General features: G+C 44.1%; 1 protein-coding gene across 2 annotated transcripts in view; it reads left to right on the top strand.

The window, feature by feature from the left end:
• Nucleotides 1–2,159: 2,159 nt before the first annotated feature.
• The window catches only part of RERG (RAS like estrogen regulated growth inhibitor), a 109,280-nt gene continuing 84,912 nt past the window's right edge, over nucleotides 2,160–26,527 (top strand). Inside the window, exons 1-2 of one of the 2 annotated variants that reach the window (XM_035346743.1) lie at nucleotides 2,160–2,332; nucleotides 3,710–3,883. In XM_035346743.1, the coding sequence (XP_035202634.1) occupies nucleotides 3,823–3,883 (61 nt within the window). In that variant the 5' untranslated portion in view covers nucleotides 2,160–2,332; nucleotides 3,710–3,822. The other variant, XM_035346751.1, reaches the window with a different exon arrangement.

Genomic DNA, 26,527 nt, shown 5'->3' with positions numbered 1-26,527 from the left:
AGTACCTAAAACTGTGAGTCTTTCTAAGATACTTTTGTCAACTACCACTGCTTGGATGTTCCTCTCTTAATTGATCCTGAAGCAGCATTTTGTTTAGACTTAGAGTCTGGGACTTCAACTGCATTTCAAGTTGTTCGCTTTCCTCTTTCATTATTTGCTCTTCAGTCATTTATGTTACTGACCAACTTACTTTTGTAGTCTAATCATCTGGTTGTAGATACTGGCTGACTGCAGGTACTTACCAGACCACAAATGAGCCAAAATACTTGCCCTGGACAAGGTGTGGGACCCCAGAAAAAGGGATGCAGCCAGGTGTGGACAACTGGGGCACTAGGGCATGTATAACCCTTCCATCAGGAGGCGGAGGCCCACGTTATAGACTCTGGTGAAACCACAGAGATGAGGACCTGTAGTCCCCAAATTCACAGCATGGCTGGGCAGCGATGTGTTGGCAATGCCTGTGCTCACTAAATGGGAGGAGGTTGCCTGCTCTGCACTTTTATGAGGTGCACTGCTGCCCCTAAGAGTCACAAAGCCACAGGTTTGTGTCACTGGTGGCAGTGGGCAGGAACATGCCACTGTTCTGGCACAGTGGAAAGGGAGCCTACATAAAGGGGTGCATTTCCTAAAGCACACACTGTCAGCCACAACTGCAGGCAAACCATTACTCTGGGCAAAGCAAGGTGGTCCTTGGTCTACAGGACCTATGGATTTCAAAACCCGTTTGGGGAAGAAAACAACCCCACACCCAAACACACCAACATTACGTACGATAAGTGCAATGAGACCAGAGGAAACGAACAGCAACTGAAGTGGTCGTGGACTGGGTCTGTGGGTGTCAACAGTCTGAAACCTTTGCCTGTGTCCAGGATTAGTGTTTACCGAATTCTTATGTTCTCGCAACAAGAGACTTCATCGCAAGCAGACTGCACAGTGACTAGGATTTTTAATGACCAATAAATTATCTACTGCTTTGTAAAAGCCTGTTATCATATTTAATTTGACAGCCCCATGCAGGGTGAATTCCATAGACACAAAACAAATGTCAGGCCTCGAGTCTAACACACATTTCCCCAGACGCAAAATAGACACTGACCAGTTGCTCTCTTAGGAGGATGGAAAAAGCTAATCCCTCTAAATTATGTAAACTAAACAAAGAATGAAGGCTTAAAGACTCAGCATTTATTTTTAACAAGTAAAGCATAAACCACACTACTGCTTTCACATCTGCCTTCTAATTTTTTTGCTTTTGAATGATATGCAGTACAACTATTTTAAGATCTGCTCCCGAGTGCCTGCAGCTGGCACAGCATGTAGGGAATAGTAGGTGCTCATTTCTCCTCGGGGCTGATGCCCTACCTCCTAAATGCTCTTGTGTAGAGCCTTTGTTCATGGAAGATCTTTTCCAGTCCAACTTTTTTTTTTTTTTTTTTTTTTTTTTTAATTTTGCATCAAGAAGGACAGGGAGGGGAGAAGCTGTTTCTTTTAGTCATCTTGTATCTCATTCAGATCTGGGCTGAAACAGAAACATGGGAGGAACATCCACCGAACTTTAAGTGCTTTTGAGCTCTGCGTCACATCTGTTATTAATGTATCTTTACATTACCGGGTGGTTTAATAAACAAGGAAGTAAGAGTTGTCTGATGAATTTGGTCCTACCATGTCAGAGCTCTGTTCCTGACTCTGAACTCTTGGATGGACTGATGCAATTACATGCTTCTTTTTCCCCGTTTGCAAATTGAAATAACAACGCTTTCCTTTGCCATAACCCATGTGGGGCTGCATGGAGGAGGAGTGCCACATAAGAAGTGAGGTGCTAGTAGAAAGCAGTTTGATGAAACAACCTTACTGCCACTTTGAAGGACAGTGAGAGACCACCCGTCACTCCACATAGTTGTGTAGGGTACTATTGCAGAGCAGCAGTAAACAAGTAAGAGGGAAGGACAGCAAGCATTTGAGACGCAGCCGAGCCTGCAGCGACTTTAATCACGATTTACCAACGCGACCAAGAGGCACTATCCCACGTAACGAAAAGCTGCACTGCAGCCCAACACACCGAGTTTCAGTAAAGCCAGGCTCCGGGAGAGGCTGGCAGGGGGGGAGCGTCGCGCGGCGGTGCTGCTCGCCCACCCACCCGCTCTCCGCGGGAGCTGCGGGGCTCGGGCGCGCTGCGGCCGGCGGCCGCCAGGGGCCGCCGCGGGCCTGCGGGCACCGGAGCTGCCGGAGGAGCCGGAGCCAGAGCCGGGGCCGTGCGGGGGCGGGCGGGGTGCCCGCAGTGCGCGGCCGCGCCGCTGCCTCCGGCGGGAGCGCCCGGGGCCGGAGCGGCGAGGAGGTGAGCACCGAGCCGGGGGCGGCGGAGCCCGGGGTTGCCCTGCACCGGTGGGCGGCACCTGCCGGGGAGCGGAGCCCAGCCGAAGTTGCAGGGGGGCGGCGATGGGTCGCTGCCTGCTGGAAAACGTGAGCGGTGCCGGGCGGAGAGAATGGGTGAGGGGCCGCGGGGAACCTGCCCCGGGAGGGCAGGGGCACGGAGAGCTCCCCAGGGCTGCCCAGCAGGGGATGAGCGCCGGGGGAGTGTTAACGGGCCGTGCACGGTGGGCTGAGGCTTGCTCGTACGCCAAATCAAGCGCAGGGAGGTTGGTACCCTTCTCCGTGTGAGGACGCTTCGATCTTTCTCCGAGCTGTTTCCGAGAGACAGAATCCTCAGGCATTCGGTTCAAGGAACACGGTTGAAACATGGCTTGCTTTAGAACAGGTAATAATAACCCGGAGCTTCCCGTGTCACCGTTAGATGTACGGCTCAAGAGGTCATTTTAGCGCAATGGCAAACCTTCATAACAGGTCGCATTCATAAAGTTCTACTCTGCTTTGAAGGGAGAAATTTTTGAGGTTTTACTCGGGGTTGAAGGTCATCATCATCATCATAGTTAACACTGTTTGCCCAAGATCCTGAAGCACTTCACAAAAACGGGTAGTGCTATGGTATCTGCTGTGCAAGACAGAGAAGTCAAGGAGACAAGGAAATGTCAGGTGACTTGCTCAAGGTCATGCAGCACAGCCATGCATATAGCTAATTCTTACGTGTCCAGTTAAAAGCATGTCACCAGAAATACTGGCATCCTTTTTTTAACCCCATGCTTTGTGAATGTTTATGTATGGGATGAGGCAGCTTAAACCAGGAGCACAAGAGAACTTCTGGGTACAGATTTGTTTAGCAGAATGAGCAAGGTACAAGTGCTTAGAGGTTTTTAAGCAACTGCAGCTGAGTAATCGAAACCTTTCTGGAATTGGAGGGCTCAAGGAAAGATCAGCTATCTGCAGGCAGCACTACTGAGTGGTCGTGGCGTTTAAATACAAGAACTAATTCATCAGAGTTAAGGCAAATATAGGAAATGTAAGCAATTGCATCCTAAGCACAAAAAAAGAACAAGGCACCTTATGTGGAGCTGTGAGGTGGGTACTTTGGGCTGAGTAATGCCTCTTTCAGTATTACAGTGCCAGCCTGAGAAAAACAGCTAGAGCTAGAAAGCTTAAGGTAGGTTTTGCACAAACAGTGCCGAATGTGTCAGTGGTGTTAATGCAACATTTATAGCTGGAGCATAGCATCAATTATCATGACTTTAAAAAAAAAGAAAAAGAAAAAAGAAATAAAGGGGGGAGTGAGGGAGCACCTGGCTCCTTGCAGCTCCATCCTCGTGGTGTTCATCCCCAGGCTCTGCATTGACGTCATGATGACACGGTGAAGCCGAAGACAGGATCTGGGAATGACTCTTCTGCTTCAGTTTTGATAATCAAGTGAATTTGTCGACACTCCATTCCTCCAGCATGGCTAAGAGCGCAGAAGTGAAACTGGCGATCTTTGGTCGAGCTGGCGTGGGCAAGTCAGGTATGTTTGCTCTCTGGTTTTCCTTCTGCTTGTCATCAGGTAACTTTTTGCTCCCTCTGTGCAGCACTGTACAAACTCTTTGTGCAAAAGGACAGCTGTGAACTTGTTCTTGTCAGAGAGGTCAGGATAAGGCTTCTTTCTTCCTTGCTTTTCATACTACTTTCTCCAGGTTCTCCAAATAAAAGTACTTTTATTGCTTAAAAAAAAAGAAAACCAAGAACTTCACACACCAACTCAGTGTCACTTCTCATGAAGCCAGAGGCAAGATTCCTCTTTTCCACTGGAACAGAGGCAATTAGTGTTATTCAGTTTGTTCCTTCACAGCTTGTGCAAGTTTGAGGTATTTGTATTATTTTTCCTATTTGTTATTTATATTATGATCCATCTAAGATCAGACCCTCTGTTAAATATTGGATGACTTCTGGTAGGTGTTGCTTGCTGTTATTCTTGTTGATTTCAGTGAGAAAGTTTAGGCTCAGCACCTCAATAGATTATTTTTCTCTGTGCTCTCTTGGATTTATGTACCTAGGAGGAAACCAAGGAAATGTGATGTGTAAAGTTTGCATTCAGAGAGATCTTTTGAGAAATATATTCTGGTAAGTTCATACAGGAGAAACACAAGGGGGAGGCATAAATATTAAAAATCCATTTCTTTAGACAGCCTTTCCCTTGATGAGACTAATGAATTTAACCCTAGGGTTGCAAGCTTTCTCAGGTAGTTCAGTGGCGTTGCATTAACTTGACAGCTTGAGGACCACTCTCATGTCTTTGTACAGTAAGGATGAGGAAATAAGAAGATTCAGTCTAATCATGCTCCCGTACCAGTCTGGAATTTTAAGGCACTGTTTATTTGAGAGAAGCTCAAATAAGCTTCAAGAGAAGCCAGGGATAGGACACACTTGTAAGAGCATTAGGCTGGACTCTCAGCTGCTGTCAACCAGCTGTTTCCCCGAAGTCACTTTCATGTTAGAATTGTCAAGATTGTGGCCCACAAACTGCTATTATCATTTAGTTAACTTTGGAACCAGTTTATGAAAGTATGTTTACCCCAAAGGTATTTTAGCAGAACTCTATCACAGTGAAGTAGTTCTGTCAGCCTTCAGGAAAAAAGGCGTATATGAGGCAGAGGTCATTAGAGATTACACCCCTTAAACAAAGCCAATGCAGATTAAATTCTACCTGTTTGAATAAAATACCTGAGGGAATGCTGTTAAAATACTGGGATAAGTTTAAACTGTGTCTTCTCTCCTGTTGCCCTCACCCCTGACACACCTTGTTCCCACATACCTTATGAAACGGAAAAGCTTTAATAAATCTATTTCAGTATTTTACCATTCCTTCCAATTTTGGAAGTAACTTCGGTGGCCCTTCTTCTGGTTCATCTTACATTTAGTTGATGGTTTATGTAGTTGTTTTTTCAGGAAATTTTCAGGAAAAAAAAGTTTTCATGAAAATCAAACCACTGTGAATCTCCCCTTACTCTGATATTTGAGACTTCATCTTTAAAAATGCAAAACTACTGGTTAAATGCTGTTAAAATGCCTTACCAGCATTGGATCAACAAGAATCTTTCATTTTTGTCCATAGTATACATAGTATACTTTTTTTTTTTTTTAAGAGATTTCACTAAACTAAGATTTTATGGTAAAAATGTTTTCCTGTAGTCCTGGAGCTAGGTGGGAGATTGTTTTCAGTGTAATACCATAAAAACATCCCAGTCCTTCAGAGTTCCTCCTCTTTTTTTTTTTTTTTTTTTTTTTTTTTTTTTTAAATCCTCTCTCCTTTGAGATGCAGGGAGATATTACATAAAATATGACTAAGATCCCATCTTTTTGATTATTACCACGCATGTGAATCTGTGTTGAAATGAAGGCACAAATACGTGGGCAGCACAACAAAGGTGAATTTAAGAGGGTGGAGAGGCTACAGAGTGCTATCAACCACCCCTACGGAACAGCAACTGCCTCCCAAAATTTCTGTCTGGCTTATGAAAAACCCTCTGGTATGTTCCCATAAAAGGATCCAGTTTCAACAACTCAGCCAGTTCCAGAGAACTAAGAGGGGTAGTGGTGGTGTCTGAAAGCGCCTATTTGCCTGTAACCAACAGTAGCAATGTGGAAGTGCTGTTAGACCTTTGCTGAAAGCAGAAATGGACACAAAGTAGTCTCCAGATAGCTGAATTTGACAGATAAGTACCCTACTAGATTAATGTGTTTCTTAGGGTTCCCATGTCATTTCTTATCTCTGTGGCCAGTTTGTAATACAGTGTAGAGACAGGATCCCGTAGCAATATGTCACTGGCATAGACTTGGCCAGACAGCTGAAAGGTAAGCCAGACTCTAGAAGCAAGAATGCAAGGCAGGACACTGGAGCAGACTAGATACATGTGATGAAAATGAGACATTGGGTGATAAATAAGGCCACTGTAACTGCCAGAAAGTCATGCCAAAATATGGTCACTGGCTTGCTTTCTTGGCTCTGTCTTCATTTTCTGAATAAGAGCCAAGCATTAGGTTCTTAATCCGTAAGTGGCTTCAACACATCACAGCATCTGTGAAGTTACAGACACATACTGTAATATCCTGGAAAAGATCCTTTCCCAGTTTCTGAGAGGAACTTTGGATCAGCAAATCAAAGCAGCTCTGAAGAAACACGTGTTGTGCTGGGATGGGACATAAGAATTATAGCTGTCCCTCATGCACCATGAAAGTCAATACAGTTGTGAGGTGGTGAACTATTATTGGTGAGGTGGTGAACATCATAATCTTGTCATTAATGCTAGACATCTGTTTAATAGGGTGCAAGAATCCTTGTTCTATAAGGTAGTCCCTGCTGATTAATCCAACTTTCCCAACCAGAAGGTGGGAAACCAGAACACCGTTCACAAGTCAGAGCATCTGTAGCATCTCAAAGAAGAGTTAAAGCCAAAGAAAACAAACCTTTTCTCTACATTCTTACTGCTTATCAAGTTTCCATGGTTCAAAGGTTTAGAAAACAAACGGGGGAATTGCAAATCCAAGTGTCAGCTTTTACTCTTCTCCTCCTCCTTTTCCTCGCTTACCCTCTGCCTGCTAGAGAATGCCAGCAGAATTAGCTAATCAACTCAGCCATCTTTTTTTTTTTTTTTTTTTTTTTTAAATAAATTAATGTTGACCTAAACCTTTTCAATAAAAACAGAAGAGTGAACCAACTCAGAAAGGGGCAATTAGGAGAGGTCTATTAAGACAGATCAGAATTGCACTGAGTTGTAAATCACTGATCAGCTCAGGTTTCTCCTGGGCAAGCTCAGGACCCACAAGCATCCCGACCCGCTCTTATCCAATGGACTGGATGTTTCATTCTCCCAGTTATTTACTGTATATATGTTGCATAAACATTGCTTTAAACTAACTGAAAAGAACAATGAGGAGCTCTGCCTGAGCCAAGGAGCACTTTGCTGCTGCTTTGCTCAGGAAGAAGAGGAGGCACTCCATGGGTGGGAAGGGACATTGCTAAGCCCTGCTTATAGATAACAGGGCATTATCTCCTAATTTGGGCTAGAGTCAAGTGGCATTGAGGGGGAGATAGCTTTTAAAGTCCTTTTCTTTATGTCCAAGAGAAGCTTGGAGGGAGAGGAGAATTAAAATTGAACTACTTAAACATTGCTCTTTAAATTGTTCTTCTGTTGAATCCTACAGCTTCATTCCTATGGTAACAAAAGTTAGAATTTCCTAAATAGTTCTTTTAAAAAATACAGTAATAATAATTAATAAAGACTTAAAGGCCTTGTTCTCCCATGTCATCACAAGGTACAGTACGTGCCCAGAAAGCTGCAGAGGAGTGAAAATGTATTAACCAGCAGGAGAAAAGAAGGGCATGTACTGGATAGCTGCATGGCTGATGCTTTTCCAACTCATAACTCTGTTGACTATGAATGCTCAAAATACCTGTGCTTAGGAGCTTTTATATTTTGGCCAAAAAAGAGAGAACGTCCAGCTGCAGCATGTTCTTTTTTGTCGGTATATGCCAGGCTGAATACTCCAAGTCTGCGTGCTTGCATGTATGGTGCATTCAGCCATGGGCAGATGCAGTTCTCATTTGTCTGGATGGACTATGCAGCTGCAACTGTGCTGTGTGACACCAAAGTACATATAGTTTCTACTGGTGCTTAAGTGGGATAGAAGATACAAAAGCCCCCACAAGCTCCCTGGTGAATATACATGCCTGCTTCTAGGCAGCTGCACAAATCCTTTTCTTATGGAATAAGGTGCCCAAGACATGGTGCTGCTGTCAACCTTTTGATCCTATAATGTCCCAATTCCTTGCATTTGTACAGGGGAATGATTGATAAAGTGACATCAGTAAATAACTACCTGCAAAGAGTCAGCCCCATCAGAGAAATGGGGATCTCACCAGCCTCAGTCTTCCTAATGTCAGTTAGAGATGTCCTGAGCAAACAGATTTATATGTTTGCTTATGCTATATCCTCTGTCTAACCCGGGATGGGGAACATACCTGGAAAAAGATACCTGGATTTGGAAGTTCCTATAGAACAAATGCAACCAGCAACGAACGGAGAGACACCTACAACAAACCTGTCTTTGCCACTATTATCTGGGGACTTAACTGAAACATCACTTTCTAACGGCAAGGTCTGAGCATGGAACTGAATTCAGCCCCACCTTTTTCAGAAAACTGTATCAGTTATTGCGAAAGAGGCCCATTTCAAAGTGATCTGCTCAGATGTTTTCCCCCACTAGGTTCATTTCAGGGATTTTTGAGGAGGAAACACAAGCTACTAAGGAGTGAGTGATTAGTCAGCAAGCTCACAGCTCTAATCAAAGCTTTTGTGGTAGTTTTCTCTGCCTGGCGGAGTTTGCACTAAACCAACTGATGTATCTAGGGAGCATTACTGTAATAAGGTGCATCTGAAATACAGAAAAGTGGGTGAAAGGGGACTGTGTTTTTTTTTTTTTTTTTTTTTTTTTACAAAAATGGGTGAAGGGGTATTTTTTTTTTTTTTTTTTTTTTTTTTTTTTTACTGATAAAGTAGATGAGTTGCTTTTTTTTTTGGTTTGTGCTTAAGAGTGGTAATGATAACCAGACATGTAAGTAATTGTTCAGTGATCAAGTATTTGTATCAAGTATCATTGTATTAAGTATCCATTAGTATTTCATTAGTCATTACTCATTAAACAATTAGTCATTACTCATTAAACAATCCCACTTTTTACCACCTCTGAAATGTAAAAGGTTCATCCAAGGACAGGTTCATTGAAGGTAGTGTGGTTCATGTGTGCATACACATAGTGGCAGAAACATGACAGTAACTAGTTCACTCTGTGTGAGGTTTTGTGACAGTTTCTTGCCAGTAAGCATGCAAACACATCGCTCAGGAGCAGGTAGTACTGGAAACAACTAGTTGCAGTAACATGATCTATTTGCACTTCCATCCAGTGGATGACACTGATGTGTATACAGAGCATGAGCCCTTAGTTCATGAATCAGTCAATAAGGTCACAGATACCCATGAATGTGCTGTCCTCAAAGTCCTAGCCATGCTGACAAGGACAGGGACTGCTGTTGTAGTAGCTCCAACACAACACATCTGTATCTGGAGATGGGCAAAGGGTATATTAACCAAGCCGAGGGTCCTACTGGGATCAGCAGTACATATGGAAACCTTCAGCGTGCTGCCTGGAGAAGCCCCACTGATCGTACCACATGGATATTAACTTTTAATCAGCAGTCAGCCAGCCTTCCTTGGATTTTCTCAAACTGGGACTTGTTGATTCTTGTTATGCTAGAACTGAGGAGACAGGACACCAAGAACCTGGGCTAGACACAGAAGCATTTACCTTGAGCGGCAAGATGGTCTGCTTGCATCTGTTGCTTCCTCCTCCTCCTTTTCCTCTACTTACTTGCCCACAGTTCACTGTAGCCTTGCCCCCGGTGTAAAAAGCATTCATGTTCCGCTTCACTTGATATTCGATCTCCCTTCTGGCTAACCATGAAATAATAAAATGCAGAAATTCTCTAACCAAAAGCCAGCGTTGTTCATTCAAGCATAGCTATGTTCCCTGTTCCATCTCATTTAACTGCATCTGACATTGGCTCTACCTGCATCCCCTCCGAGCAGCTGGTGGCAGCTGTTTGAGCTAAGCCTATTCCTGCTGTTGTTTCTGTTTAGGTTGGGCTAAATATAGCCTGCTGTTTGATTGCTGTGGAAGGAATGCCAGGATTCAAGATTTATGTGTGCAGCACAGCTTTCTCTCTGGGCTATGCTCAGCCACCCCCTGCCACGCTTGCCTTGATAAGATAGCCATCCTGCCCACTTCTGTCTCCAGCAGTCACTGGGATAGACAACAGAAAAGCTTCCTGGTGGAGTCCCAGGCATCCTGTGCCTGCTTACCATGAAGCCTGGCAATGCTTTGGTCAATCTGCAATTCCCCACAGGATCACTGAATGCACTGTTATCTCCCAGACTCCTGACCCTAATGGTTCTTTTCAGAAATTCTAATGTTAAGTTTTTTTATCCTTCTGCCAACTGATTCCTTACTTCCCTGCCATCTGGAATCCCTGCCTACCTCTTGCCTTGCACATTCTTTCCTTCATTTCTCCTCAGCTGTCACCCTTTCCTCTCCTCTGGCCTGTCTTAATACCCATTTCCTGAATTCTGTGTACAAACTCTTCTGCTTTGTATTTCACATTAAAACCTTGTATTTACAGCCGTCCTTTCAGCCTCTTCATGTACTAGTTCCTCCCATCTCTACTCCTCATCTTCAGCTCTTCCATTACTCTTTACTGACACTATCAGTACATCATTAAAAGTTCAGGGCATGAGATCCAGATGAGCTGACCTGGCAGCAGTGATGCAGCAAAGGACAGACACTCTGAAGTGGTTCCTGCCATTCTAGAAACCATTCTCTGGCCTGGATTTGGAGGATGCTTCCAGCGTAGACTGCTCCAGACACTCACTGTGTGAAGCCTGCTTCATGCAGGTTAAAAGAGGAAATAATGTGTAGCTTTGCATAGCTAGACTCAGTCATAAAAGTGGGTAAATTCACCTATTTTGGCTTCATAGCAGAGAAGGAGAAGCAACGTTAAGTCTGTATTTCCCAAACAGGCTTTCTTTTTCTGCATATATCTTTGTGCCACCAATGCTTCTTTTACATTTACAGCACTCAAATATAGAAAACTAGTATAGAAACTAACCTTGCCTAAAAGTGGGAGGATCAGCAAAGTTCTTTAGGGTTTAGCTGAGCTGTGGTTCCAGGGCTGCCACTTATTGCCTGTAGTTGAACAAAGATTTGCACCCCATACCATGCCCCTGGCAGGCACTTCACTGTGATGAACAGGAGAGTAGGGGAACTGATGTAAGACAGCAGCAGGCAAGTGAGCCTGAAGTCCCATCAGTTTGGGAGGAAGTCTGTTACTGACTTCTGTGCTCTTTGCAGATGGTTCTCAGTGGGAGGGTCAGCTTCATGCCCATGACAAAGTTACACAGCCATTCACCACCTCTGAATGGCTGGCTGTGTCAGCTAGCATTTCTTTCCATTCACCGCAGATTAAACCAGCTCCCCTGATTTCACTGACTCATTCCTCTTCCCAGAGTTGAAAAAATAACTGAGAAGGGGGATGGATCTGTTTCTACTGCCTTTTCATCATTCTGAATGGGAAAAGTTATTTTTGTGATTGTTTCCAACCAGGTAGACCATGCATGCATGCTGCTGGAGTTAGTCTGCAGCTGTTAGAGTTTCTAATGGATTGGCCTTGTAGGTTTTGGAAAGTGCCATACATTATAGTAGTGACGCTAGAGATAACTCCTTCTATGCATACAGTATGAAAAGATGAATGGCAAGAGAAGCATGAAGCCCCGGGGAAGGAAGTAGTAGATATATTAAACATATGTGAGGCTTTAAAATGCCATAGAAGTTGGCCGGAGTCACAAGCTGCTTTTCCAGAAATGTTAGACAGTAGTCTGCACACAGGAAAATGAGAGAGTATGTTGAACACATCAAGCCTGCTTTTGAAAGCACATGGAGCTCTGGATGTTCACAGGTTGTTTTGCTGCTGCCACTCAGGGGTCAGCAGAAGGGAAGCTGCAGACAAGCAAAAGCGGCAGCCTGGGGCAGTGATGCGTTACCGTGTGGGAACTGTTTAGATATATGGCTTGAAAAGTTTTCAAGCCGGAAGGATGTAGCCAAGGAGTGCACGGGATATATTTTCCCAGGGAGGGAATTTCTTTAGCACTTGAACAGCACTTCAGCTTTCCAGCAGGCTGTGGGAACGAGGGCCATCACCATGACCCTCTTTACAAGGCACGCCACTATGGATATCCTCAAGTGGCCAATATGGAAACTGAGGCGAATGAAGAGGAGCCTGATAGTCTCCAGTCACCAAGGGAATTGAGATTCAGTCCACACACATTGCCAGAGCTTCTTTCCATGCTTCATCCTCAGGGCCAGGCCTGCAGAGACCTAGCCTGCAACAACTCCCAGGCAGGCGCCATTACACAGTGCGAGCTCCAGCTGCCACAAGCCCTGCTGCATCCTTCAGACCCTTTGTGGCTCATCTTCTGCCATTAACTATGGACAGCATTAAATAAAGCAGTAAGAACATTTACTGTCATCAAAGACATATTTAAGCAAAATTGGCAATCCCGTCTTTCATTACTTATCCAGTAAGGCTTACTTTCATTTTGACCCACGGCATAAAAGGAGGTTGCCTCTACTTTCTCTCTCCCCTCCACACAGCTTTATTTGCCATCCAACTCTGAGTATGTAACTAATATAATCTGTCAAAGTTCGAGAACACTCCTCTGGAGGGCTGCTTCTCCTCTGCTGCAATAGCAAGGCCCACGGCCTTTGTCAGCAGCTTATCTCTGTGACTGCCATGGGAAACAAAAATCCCATTCCCCACAACAGCAGAAGGCAGTTGTACAGAGCTGTTGACTATAATCTTTTCCTGACCTACACAGCCATTGACCTGTGCCCTTGAAGAGCTTTACAAGTGAGAACTTCGAGTCCTGCATTCAGAACAGGAAAGTGCAAGAAAGAGCAAAGAAGCCAAAAAATCAGAGTGAGCTATTTATTTCTTCACTGAAATAGGGCTGCAGAATAAATAAAAATGTATTTGAGAGTCACCACAGAAGAATGCAGTATTAGACCCGTGGGGAGCAGCAGAAGAAAATAACACAACAACAAAACCCCCACACTCTGCAAAAAGGGGGCATAGAGTACCAGTGCCAAAACAAACACTTTGTATTAACCAAACTCAGTGGCAGAATCAGTGACGCCAAGCACTACTGCTTAACCCAATTGGATGCTTGTGGTTACATACACTGGAACTGGTTCTGCTCCAAGCTGAATTCCAAAGTGAAATAATTTAATAGTGATCCACAGCATGAGCTTGTCCCATGAGTCCATATCTGCTAGATATATTGCCAGACAAAGTTTCAGGAAATTTATCTCCAATTAAGAAAACTTGGCCTTTATCTACAGGGAGCACATTAGGTCACAAGAGATTATTGGAGTAGAGAAGAATATCAGCATCCTTATGGATATATGTATTTCTTTAGAAAGATGTCCTTCAGCAACATGTGGTCTTACGCTCATTCTGGCAGTGGGTGCCTCCTTACCCAGGTTGAGTTCTGGCCAAACAAGTTTGTTTACAAAGCATGGAGAATGAAGTGGGCTGCCAACCTCTTTGCTGTGCTGTTCCCACACAACCACCTTTCCCTGTACCACAACAGGGTGCTGAGGAAATTGTCTTGTTTCCTGATTGCAGTCAACAAATTCACCAAAGCAGAAGGATTGAGAGCTCTTGTAATTCGTATCATAGCAAGCATAACTGTAGGTGTGGTCCTTATACCCACTCCTGCTGTTTACTTATTTATAAATACCTTGCTGATCAAATGACAAGAAGTGGGAGCACAGCAGTTTTCCCATATAGATACATAGTCCTGAGAGCAGGAAAACTGCTTTTGAAGAGTGCAGGCAGAAGGCTTGCAAGCAATAAGAGATGACTTTATCCAGGACACTGCTTACTGGATTTCAATTGCCAGATATTCATATATCATGTCCTATTGATGACTTTGTAACTAAAGAAATACACTTGCTCATAGGTCTGTGAATAATCCAGTTAGAGGCTAGTTAATATAGATGACAAATGAAACTGACTAGAAGTAAACCAATGCTTTTCAAATATGATACGCAAAAAAATAATAATAAAAAAAATAATAAAAAAAATCCCTATTAAACATTGATGGAGGAAAGATTAATGACTGTACTGGTTATACATGACAATTACTGATGCAAAAAGTGATCCAGGCTTGACAGGAAGTGACTAACCTGACTGGAGGGTTCAGACCTACTAGAAGGGAGAAGCAGACCAATCCTGGGAGCACCAGCTGACCACCTTTTTCCTCCTAGCAGTGATATTATCTTATTGAAATAAAAGCAAGTACTGGCAGAGGCAGGAAACCAAGATCTTCCCTGTAAAAAATGTTCAGTGCCTATGGTAATCTTAAAGAAGTGCATCTCATGCAAGAATCCTCTTTCATTAGTGTTCAATGTAATTAAACCAATCTGTTTCTCACCATCCGCCACCACACATCCTTGATATCACTTTGATAGTTTCTCTGGAATATTTTTTCCTCTCCAGTTTCTGACCTGGCATTTGAAACTACCTAACCTTCCTCATGAAAACAAGTGAACTATTTTAAATATACTTAGCATGACTGTTTTCTTCATGACCTTTCTATGAAAGAGACACCTGAGCTTTGACTCAGCATCACCATAGTGAAAAACAACAGAAGTTTACGTAGTGCTCAGTAAATGCTAGTAGGAGACTGGAAGCCTGCACTATAAAAAATACTTAGTGGTTAGGAATAAGGTCTTGTGTACAAGTCTGCAGACTTTTAGGGCTCTAAATAAAAGATCATGCACTATTTCCACTCTTTTCCTGGTTGAAAAGATAGTTGCATTGGATTCTAAGCTAAAAGAAAAGCTTTGCCAATTATGTTTTCCCCCTCCATGGTACAAACCACCAAATTATATAAGGGTATCATTATCCTGTTTTATATTCATGCCAAAACTTCAGTGAAGTCACCTGTTTCCTAAGCAGTTTTGTCACCTATGACATATACAGCTGGTAACATCACGGGCAGTTACCAACCTGCATGGTACAATATGCATAATCTCTGGAGCAGAATAGCTTGGCATCCCCTTGAAGGTGAGACAAGGGTCAGACCATGGAAAATGCAGAACGAACCTAGAGGGATTACTTAAGTTTTAGCACCTTGCAAGTATGAAGAGTGAAGATTTGCCTGCACAAAGTCCCTAGACACAGGTGAACGAAGCTTCTGTATCATTGGAACTAACTTCAGGTGCTGCATCAAGTATCCAAGAAATTTTGAATCACCTAAGGTAGTTTTGCCTGTGAAAATTTTAGTACCATCAAATTTGAGAAATTTAGTTGCACATTGTAGTGCTGAAAGTATTACTTTTGTATCCCAGTTCTACAGTACAGCTGGGGACTGGCTGCAGAGAGTGACCTTCACAGGCGCATTAAAATAGTACATTGCCACCTTAGATCCTACTTCCAGTTTCTACACAGGAAATAGTTGTTGTTCAAAAAGGCAGGGAGAATACAATGACCAATAGCAGGAGCTGGAACAGAGTTTAAGGAAACATGTTAATTACTGAAACACCTGGAAGCTTGATTGTGCACCGTCATTTTCTGTTCATTCCCACTAATGCCATTACTGTTGGTGAAGGTTAAAATGCTTTTGCGTTTTGTGGATAGCAAGACACAGCAGACTGAAGAAAGTCTTTATAGCTTCCAGCGTGGGCAGACTGACATCACCATGTGTTAAAAGTACTAAATCATTTTGCAATTCTAGGACTGCTCTGTTCACTTTAACATGTGACTTTAAGGAGCTGGGTCTCCACATTTCTATGACATTCTAAAGGCATATTCCATGTGGCATTTCAGAGTACTTTGAACCTGCTGATTGCAAAAGTGCTCTTACATTCCAAATCGTTCCACTCAGAAAAAAAAAAAAAAAAAAAAAAAAATAAGTTTCCAGGGCAGTCATGAACATAGGATGCTCAGTGTGCCTACCAGAGTACTAACCCAATGAGAGTAGTTTTACACGTTTCTTATATAAGAGACCTGCACAGCTTCTGAACAGCCTTAGAGATGGTCTTAGAGAGGTCTCCCATGTATTTGGAGTACAAAATGAAGTGATTTTTTGTTTGTTTGTTTAGGCTAATACATAGCTTTCCCCTGCTTCAGACAAATCCAAACCCTTTGCTAAATACCAGCCTCTAGAAAAAGTATCTGCCTAAAGCTTAGAGCACAGGTTGACATCCTCCAGTTCCCCACTGAAATGTGAGCTCTCTGGAGAGCAAGGTCAGAGTCCTGATTAAAGTGGTGGTATTTGACCCAAGAGATCCAGGTTTGATTCTGTAAGCAAACTGCTTGGGCTACTGGCTTATAGCTATTCTGTTTAAAGAAGCTGGACGAAGAGAAGTGCATGAATGCATGGAGCTGCTGGATCACTATGCGAGTGAGGACTGCCTCTCATAATGACTAATGAGTGTGTTACTTTCAGTTTATCCCTGTACCTTTCACGTGAAAGATGACCTCTTTTAACACAATGTAGGAGTTTGTGATTAAGGCAGTGATGTTAATGTGTTGACTCGTCATATCACCAATGAACTTGGTGGAATACTAGGACATGATCAAAAACTTTCATTACCTTTCATTTACCCAGAGAAGTTGTGGATGCCCCATCCCTGGAGGTGTTCAAGACCAGGTTGGATGAGGCCCTGGGCAACCTGATCAAGTGGGTGACATCCCTGCCTGAGGCAAGGGGGTTGGAACTAGATGATCTTTAATGTCCCTTCTAACCCAAACTATTCTATAATAGCTGAGCACATCATAACCACTATTTCTAAAAATAAATGCATAAAAATAATAATAAATTCCTACCATCTTGTAGCTTTCTGGCACACAGATGAAGTAAAATAACAGTTATTTATCCCCTTAGTATAGGAGGACTTACACCAGCTGTATCTCCGGAAGCCAAGTCAGAGTAGCTCCCTCAACTTGTGTATTTGAAAGAACATTGTTGCCTAAATATCATCACACGGGTAGTGCACTTGCTACCAAAATGACCTGGAGAAACTTTGAATGGCAGTAACATGGGCTATATGTATCACCTTGCAGCAGAGTTCGTCCAATTTTAGGCAACTCACGAACTCTCTGGGATTCTAGTCCCCCATGAAGAATTTCCCTAGTAACAAAAATTCTGTGTGCTTCATCACAAAGGTGTCATAGTAGATGAGTGTGGTGACTCTTCCTGACTTTAAAAATGTTTTTGTTGACCACAATTATATTAATTTAAGATTTTTTCCCCTGGTGCTTAGTTGCCTTGATTTCTATAATATAGTTATTGAGTCTCTTTATGGCATTTAGGAAAACCAAAAGTTTTTCACGGTGAATGAAAGTCTCAACATGAGCCAGCAGTGTGCACCTGCAACCCAGAAGGCCAAGTGCATCCTAGGCTGCATCAAGAGAGGTGAGACCAGCAGGTTGAGGGAGGTGATTGTCCCCCTCTGCTCTACCCTTGAGGCACCACCTTGACTACTGTGTCCAGGTCTGGGGCCCCCAGCACAAGAAAGATAGAAAGATGTGGACCCATTAGAGCGAGTCCAGAGGAGGACTACAAAGATGTCCATAGGGCTGGAGAACCTCTCCTGTGAAGAAAGGCTGAGAGAGCTGGGGATGTTCAGCCTGGAGAAGAGAAGACTCTGTTGAGACCTCATTGTAGCCTTTCAGGGGACTTATAAAAAAGATGGAGAAGGACTTTACTCAGGTAGTTAATGATAGGACAAGGGGGAATGGTCTTAAACTAAAAGAGGATAGATTTAGACTAAACATTAGGAGGAAATTCTTCACTGTAAGTGTGAACAAGTTACCCAGAGAAGCTGTGGATGCCCCATCCCAGAGGTGTTCAATGCCAGGCTGGATGAGTCCTTGGCCAGCCTGATCTAGTGGGTGGCATCCCTGCCAATGGCAGGGGGGTTGGAGTTAGATGATCTTTAAGGTCTGTTCCAACCGGAGTCTTCCTATGATTCTATGAAAAATAAATTCAAATTACATGCAATAAATAAAATAAATATGTGTAACTTTATGACACTAAGTTGAAAACACTAGCTGGGTCAATTTTTGGATTGTGCTACAGGGGTGTTAATGAGAACTAACTTTCAAATTTAATGCGTTTGAATTAATTAATATGAACGGTACAATTTGTGCAGCAGTAACTTATTTGCAAGAATAGGGATTAACAGAAGTAGGTGGAGTAACAAAATACAGATGCAATCTCTTCAGTAAATTCACATTTACTGAAGATCAGAGAATAAAGATACTGAGCTTTTTGCTGACTCACACAAACATGGATATTTTTACCTCTGCCTAGGGTGTAAGACTTGAAAACACACTGGAGAAAAAAACTAAGGGCTTGCACAGAGGAAATCCTGCATACAGGAAGGGGGGTGGGAATACAGAACTAGACGGTTTTGGAAAGAAAATCAAAGTTATCATTCTTGGAAGATGAAAAAGCCATCACAGAAAGGTGAGCTTTAAGTTGCAACTCTCTCAAACTAGGTGGAAATTTCACTGGACTATTTGCAAAGCTGAAAACCGCTAGTTATGGGAACCTAAAGATTATTAAAGACTCCACAAAATGGTAGACTAAATAACCTTGTACAGTGCCCTGAGAAAATGCTATGTCCCTCAGACAGGAGATTGTTTGAAATCAAATATTCCCCACACATCAATCTGAATTGCTGCTTGTTGGAGCCACTGTTCCTGCACTGTTGTCTTTAGAGCTGATAATCTGCTAGAGAGGTCCCAGTTTAAAGAGGGTCCTCCTGAGTTAGAGGCAGCTCTGGGAGATTTGAAAAATTGAGGTTTCAAAAAACTCACAGGGGAAAGAGTGAGAAAGTAGGTGTTTTGTGGTATAGTTTTTTGTTTGTTTTTAATCTCTTTTTTAAGAGCAGTTTTCATCAGCCTTAGGCACTCCAGGCACTTGAACAGGACTTCTTATCCAAGAGAATCGGCAGTGATTTACAGCAAGACTTTTCCCCCTGGCTAGAAAAATAGAAGAATGCCATTTTTGGTCTCCTCTGAATTGCCATCCCTCCTTACTTAGTTTCCATAGCTGTATTGCCACAGTTAAGAAGCATTGACAGACGTCTGGGGATCAACCCAAAGTCTGTGGAAGTCAATGGAAAAGTGCATGTTTATTTCTTTGGAGCAGGTCCTTGGAGAGCAAGGTCAGTTTTTTCCGTGGATCATGTCCTGCTGCCCCATCATGGCACTTCCTGGGGGGTGTCCACCCAGTGCTAGCAGCCTCTCTCTCAGAAAGTAACATAATGAATTCAAAGGCAAAATATCATTTAAAAGCAGACATTTTAAGGGCAAAACTCTAGACCCCAGGAGAAGGGTAGTATACCATTTCCTCTTCAGTCACAGGTGCTGGATGTTTTGCTTTCAGAACTGGAGCACTTCCTGTAAATTCTCTGAAAGCTCATAATCTGAAGAAGTTATAGTTCTGACCTCTCTTCCAGTCCTGCCTTTCAACAGTAAGACATGCAAAGAGCACAGCAGTAATGTGCCCTTGCGGTAGTCCTGTACAGTAGCATGTATTTCACATACTGGAGACAGGCACACAAAGACATGGAGAAACTGATACTAAGCTGATAGTTGTGCCAGGAGCCCAACCCAGATTCTTCAGCTCAACCTACAGCCTGACTCCTTCAACCAAGGACTCTTCCTGTTGTCATTGTGGTTTAAACAGACATTATCATCACATGAGGAGATTTTTCAGTTGCACAAATGCAGCCTTTCCATAACATACTGGCCTTCATCTCCCTATCTACTAGACAGAAGAATCTGGTAGAGTGCTTCTTATGGTAGAGGGCTTCTTATCATGGGACAGCAAGTACATGTTCAGAAAAACACTAACTGTGAGCAACAGCAATGTGGTACTTCTAGATGAGTCTGTCTCAGATAACAGTGGGAAAAAAAGGTGGTTTGTTGAGAGATTTGGCAATTAATGTAAGGAGGTGACAATACTAGTTTTAGCACACAAAGCACCAGGGTCACATTTTCAGTAAGTGGAAGTATTCAGCTCTGCTGCCTCAAAACCTGAGTTCTGTAAGCGAAGGCAGGGCAGCTGCTGCACTTCTTTCTCTGACAAGGATGAGTGTCTTGTCAGGCTGAGCCTCAGGTTTCAGTCTGACAGGTGGAGCGGGAAGCAGTGCTATTCAGGGTAGCCTTAAATAGTAGTAGGGTAGTAGTACCAGCTCCTCTCTACATTTCTTAGGACATTGCTTAGATTTAACTATTCAGGCTGGTTATTTCCATGTTGGCTGTCTGCTGCAAGCTGCTGTCCTCCCATTCACAGCCCCCCATCCCAGAAGATGCCTGCAGAAGTAATTCTGTCATTTCCAAGAGCAATATTAGGAAAAAAATGTTTGGACTGAAAAATATCCATGCAGCCACTTTACTCAGGTATTCTATTATCATCATTCCTCAAAGCAGAAGCTCAAAATATGACAGAGGGGGGTTAGCATGTTAACAAGAGCATGCTTTTGCTATGCTCATGAAAGTGTACTTACATTTCGTAGCAAGCCAATGCCTTGAAGTCCCAAGTTGTGTTTCATGAATTGGAGCTGGTAGTTAAGTTTTCCTCTTGAGTTTATCCTTATGGAAGACATTCTAGCTCAGGATACATTACCATCTTTCTTCTCAAGGGTCCATACAAAAAAAAAAAATGGTCATGCTGGCATTGTTGCCTTTTTCTTTTGGTTGGCAAAGAGGCATTGTAAAGAGTATGGGAGACAGAAGTCCCAACAAATGAAAAGCAAACAGCAATTTAGGATTAAAATTACCTCTCAATTAGTTTATTTAAAACAGATTTGTCTAAGGAAGTTATTCTGGGAACTAGTGAAAACTATCATCCAACCCCAGAGGACAGTGTCAAAATTTCAGTCACCTTATCTCATCTTTTCATCTAAGTCTCCTTGTACATCAGTGAGAGCCTTCACCTCTATACTCTTATCTTTTATACATTGAGTGCAACTAGAAATATATATCAGTCTAAGCCACTTAAATATGCTTCCCTAGCTGGGCAGGGTTGCAAGGTGTTAGCAAGAGGGGAGCTCCCTGCTGCCACTGTGTGCTTGGCAGTTAGGTCATGGCTAAGCAGAGGCCTCCTGCTGCCGGGGCTGCCAGGCCAGCCAGCCAGCACCTCTCACCAGCACAAAGAATAAACCACAGCACAGGGGTTAGGTTTATCTCACGGCTTCAGCAGAAAGCTTTAGTTGAACAAAGTCAACATGAACATGTAGGGAGATGGATATATATATATACACACATATATCTATGTCCAAGTGTCTTCTGGCAGCTGGGGTTTGCGACCTTATATTTGCTGTCTGTTGAAGAGCCTAAGCAGAGTGTGTGGCCCTGCATGCACTACAAGGGTTGTGAGGGCTCTGCATAATTCAGAAAAAAAAAACAACAAAAAAAAAAAAACAACACACAGCTAAAGGAGAAAAACCTACCATAATAAGACCTCTTCTCAAACACTTAGGGGATATCAGGGTATCATTTATTTTTCCACTTTGTCTAATGTCCTAGGTAGAAGCCATTCCAGAACAGTTATTTTTTCCACCCATTTCAGATTAGAGACCAATTTCCTGGGGCCTCAGTGTGATTTTATTATATTTTTCAAATTTGAAAGAGGCTTCTTTAGTGCAGGGCTAGAATGCAACATTCAGGAGAGGCCAGTGAGCAGCCTGGGATGCAGTTTAAGACATTGAATACGTACCACACAGCAGCATGCCCAGCTGCCATTATCAGGGCATTAAATGAATTCTAGGAGTTCACCCAAGCTAGGTGCCTTGGAGGCTCTTAAAGCTGACATATAACCCAAATGCCTCCCTGAGATTTAGCATGCACACAGCAGTGAGGAAGCTTTTTTTGAACCCCAGACTCCATTTTGAGCTACCTCAAGTGAGGAGGGCAGGGCGCTCCATGCGCTGGTGTTCACAACAGCTCAGGAGCACACTTATTTAGCTTCAGTATGATTTTATAGCCAGCTTCACTGCAACAAGAGCAGCAATGTGATCAATCTTACAAATACATCTCATCTGATGGATTTGCAGGGGCTTTGTTTAGACTAGGGGTGAAAACTGTCCCACTCCCAAAACTCAAGACATTTACCACTGACACAGGCAAAATTTAACACCATTAGCATAGTTTTGACTAGGGAATTTATATGAAAAAATACACATACTGCATAAGGACACAGCACAGATGGGTGAAAAACTCAACTGCAAAGAGCTTATATTTGGTATTAACTAGCTTAAGTCAGATCCCTACTGCACAACAACCAGATAGGGTGTCTCCTATGCTGTATGTGTGTTTCAGCCTAAATGCAACAAGTGAATGAAATTAGTGTCCTGCAGTTGATCTGCAGCTGAAATGAGCTGTGAGGAAATTAATTCATTTAAGAGTAGCTTCAAAGTCATGATCACTCGGAGTGAATTTAGCCCAATTTCTTTTAAAAGCCATGTCCTCCACCCTTCCCTCATTTCCCCCCCCCCAACCCCCCCCCCGTTAATTTCCACTTCAGTGCTGCAATATGTGAAGAAGCTGTTTGAATGATGTTTTTCACCTTATCTGAAATTGCCATGAGGAAAATCTGTTGTCCCAATGAGAATAAGGCCAATTTTGCAGACTCTTGAGAATCAAGTAATTTTTGGACAAAACCCTAAACTTCTGGGAGTTTATCCAGACTGGGGCTTTTGTTTGTGCAATACTCAGAGAAAATTAGAAAAAAAAGCATGGGTTGGTATGCAGTTCTTGATCCCATATGCCATGATATCTTAATTAAACTGTACCTTTGTTTACTTAAGCCCTTAAGTATGTGGAACTGAAAACTTAGCTAAGGCCTATTTATAGGGTAGCGTCAGTGGTCTATGTAAGTGTTAAGTTAATCATTCTGACTGTTGCCTAGTGTATCTGGTATGTGAAGCAGAACTCCCCCTCCAGCATTTGTCCCCATACATTAGAGTTTGAGGGTCTGAAATACCCCGTCTCTTGCTTAGGCATTCTACATGTTGTTACAAAGAGTTTCTGGTATATTTACTCTGCTTCCCTCTCACCACCTCTTTTCTTTCACTCCCCTCCAAGATATCCCTTGCCAAAGGACAATGGAAAGAGGGTCTTGGAACTCTGCTGCCTTTTTTGGGGGACACATCCGTCCACACAGGACCCCTTTTGTGTCAGCCTTTTCCTGCTCAAAGCTTTGCTTTGCGCAAATCTTTGCTCAAAGCTTTCTGAAAGTCGTATTGATTCAGTGTTTCCACTGTGGCTTGCAGGGGCATGAAACCAATGTTTATATTAACCTGAGGCATACTAATTTTGCACCTATAACGAGTGATAGAATTCTGATCTGTAGCAAAGATAGAGGAGCTGTCTGCAAATCCAGAATGTCACATTATTTTTATGCTTTATTAACACTCGGAAGATCAGTTACACAGACACAGGAACTAAGAATATAAAAGTTTGAATCCTGAATTGTCAGGTATTAGGCAAGACAGTCAAGATTCCTTCATATCCAGGTCAAATTTTCTAACTCCTAGGCTTTTAAAGCATTTTGCAACATGACATTCCAAAAAAAAAAAAAAAAAAAAATCTAAAAAATTGAAGTCGGGTCCCTATCTTTTAGGGGAAAATGGATCCTGGGCCAGGAGCTGGCAGGGCTCATTGAGAGGGCTTTAAACTAGATAAGAAGGGGGATGGGGCTGAAGCAAGGTTTGCTGGAGCTGTGCCAGGGGGAACAATAGCAAGGCCGGGGGAGAAGGCTAAGGCCCAGCTGAAGTGCATCTACACCAATGCACGCAGCATGGGTAACAAACAGGAGGAGCTGGAAGCCATCGTGCAGCAGGCAGGCTACAACTTGGTTGCCATCACGGAGACGTGGTGGGACCACTCTCATGACTGGAGTGCTGCAATGACTGGCTATAAACTCTTCAGAAGGGACAGGCAGCACAGAAGGGGTGGTGGAGTGGCTCTCTATATTAGAGAGTGTTTCGATGTTGTAGAACTCGAGGCTGGGCATGACAAAGTCGAGTCCCTTTGGGTTAGGATCGGCGGAGCCAACAAGGCTAGCGTCCTGGTCGGGGTCTGTTACAGACCGCCGAACCAGGACGAGGAGACGGATGAGGGGTTCTACAGGCAGCTGACAGAAGTTGCAAAATCGTCAGCGCAGATTCTTGTGGGGGACTTCAACTTCCCTGACATATCCTGGAAGCACAACACAGCCCAGAGAAAGCAGTCTAGGAGGTTTCTGGAGAAAGTGGAAGATAGCTTCCTGACACAGCTGGTTAGTGAGCCTACCAGGGGTGGCGCCCCGCTAGACCTCTTCACAAACAGAGAAGGACTGGTGGAGGATGTGATTGTCGGGAGCTGTCTTGGGCAGAGTGACCATGAAATGGTGGAGTTCTCTATTCTTGGCAAGGCCAGGAAGGGGACCAGTAAAACCACTGTATTGGACTTTCAGAGGGCTGACTTTGTGCTGCTGAGGACACTGGTTGGTAGAGTCCCTTGGGAGGCGGTTCTGAAGGGCAGAGGAGTCCAGGAAGGCTGGGCGCTCTTCAAGAGGGAAATCTTAATGGCGCAGGAACGGTCTGTCCCCACGTGCCCAAAGACGAGCTGGCGGGGAAGAAGACCAGCCTGGCTGAACAGAGAATTGTGGCTCGAGCTTAGAAGAAAAAAGAGGGTTTATAATCTTTGGAAAAGTGGGCAGGCCACTAGGGAGGACTATAAGGATATCGCGAGGCTGTGCAGGGACAAAATTAGAAGAGCCAAAGCTCATCTGGAGCTCAATCTGGCTACTGCTGTTAAAGATAACAAAAAATGTTTTTATAAATACATCAACACAAAAAGGAGGACTAAGGAGAATCTCCATCCTTTACTGGATGCGGGGGGAAACTTAGTTACAAGAGATGAGGAAAAGGTGGAGGTGCTTAATGCCTTCTTCGCCTCAGTCTTTAACGGCAATACCGATTGTTGTCTGGATACCCAGTACCCTGAACTGGTGGAAGGGGATGGGGAGAGAGATGTGGCCCTCACTATCCATGAAGAAATGTTTGGTGACCTGGTACAGCACTTGGATGTGCACAAGTCGATGGGGCCGGATGGGATCCACCCAAGGGTACTGAGAGAACTGGCAGAGGTGCTGGCCAAGCCGCTTACCATCATTTATCAACAGTCCTGGCTATCGGGGGAGGTCCCACTCGACTGGCGGCTAGCAAATGTGACGCCCATCTACAAGAAGGGCCGGAGGACTGACCCGGGAAACTACAGGCCTGTCAGTTTGACCTCAGTGCCAGGGAAGCTCATGGAGCAGATTATCTCGAGAGTCATCACGCAGCACTTGCAGGGCAAGCATGCGATCAGGCCCAGTCAGCATGGGTTTATGAAGGGCAGGTCCTGCTTGACGAACCTGATCTCCTTCTATGACAAAGTGACGCGCTGGGTGGATGAGGGAAACGCTGTGGATGTGGTCTACCTTGACTTCAACAAGGCTTTTGACACCATTTCCCACAGCATTCTCCTCAAGAAACTGGCTGCTCTTGGCTTGGACTGGCGCACGCTTCATTGGGTTAGAAACTGGCTGGATAGCCGGGCCCAAAGAGTCGTGGTAAATGGAGTCAAATCCAGTTGGAGGCCGGTCACTAGTGGCGTTCCCCAGGGCTCGGTGCTGGGGCCGGTCCTCTTCAATATCTTCATTGATGATCTGGATGAGGGCATTGAGTGCACCCTCAGTAAGTTTGCAGATGACACCAAGTTAGGTACGTGTGTCGATCTGCTCGAGGGTAGGAAGGCTCTGCAGGAGGATCTGGAGAGGCTGGACCAATGGGCCGAGGCCAACTGCATGAAGTTCAACAAGGCCAAGTGCCGGGTCCTGCACCTGGGGCGCAATAACTCCAAGCAGAGCTACAGGCTGGGAGATGAGTGGTTGGAGAGCTGCCAGGCAGAGAAGGACCTGGGAGTGATGGTTGATAGTCGGCTGAATATGAGCCAGCAATGTGCTCAGGTGGCCAAGAAGGCCAACAGCATCCTGGCCTGTATAAGAAACAGTGTGGCCAGCAGGGCCAGGGAGGTGATCGTCCCCCTGTACTCGGCTCTGGTGAGGCCGCACCTCGAGTACTGTGTTCAGTTTTGGGCCCCTCGCTACAAGAAGAACATGGAGGTACTTGAGCGAGTCCAGAGAAGGGCTACGAAGCTGGTGAGGGGCCTGGAGAACAAGTCTTACGAGGAGCGGCTGAGGGAGCTGGGCTTGTTCAGCCTGGAGAAAAGGAGGCTCAGGGGTGACCTTATCGCTCTCTGCAGGTACCTCAAGGGAGGCTGTAGCGAGGTGGGGGTTGGTCTGTTCTCCCACGTGCCTGGTGACAGGACGAGGGGGAATGGGCTTAAGTTGCGCCAGGGGAGTTTTAGGTTGGATGTTAGGAAGAACTTCTTTACCGAAAGGGTTGTTAGACATTGGAATAGGCTGCCCAGGGAAGTGGTGGAGTCACC

This window comes from Oxyura jamaicensis, chromosome 1 (genome assembly GCF_011077185.1).
Source record: "Oxyura jamaicensis isolate SHBP4307 breed ruddy duck chromosome 1, BPBGC_Ojam_1.0, whole genome shotgun sequence".
In the NCBI taxonomy this organism is placed as follows: domain Eukaryota; kingdom Metazoa; phylum Chordata; class Aves; order Anseriformes; family Anatidae; genus Oxyura; species Oxyura jamaicensis.
The sequence above is the reverse complement of the archived record's forward strand: the minus strand, read 5'-3'. Positions and strand labels throughout refer to the sequence as shown.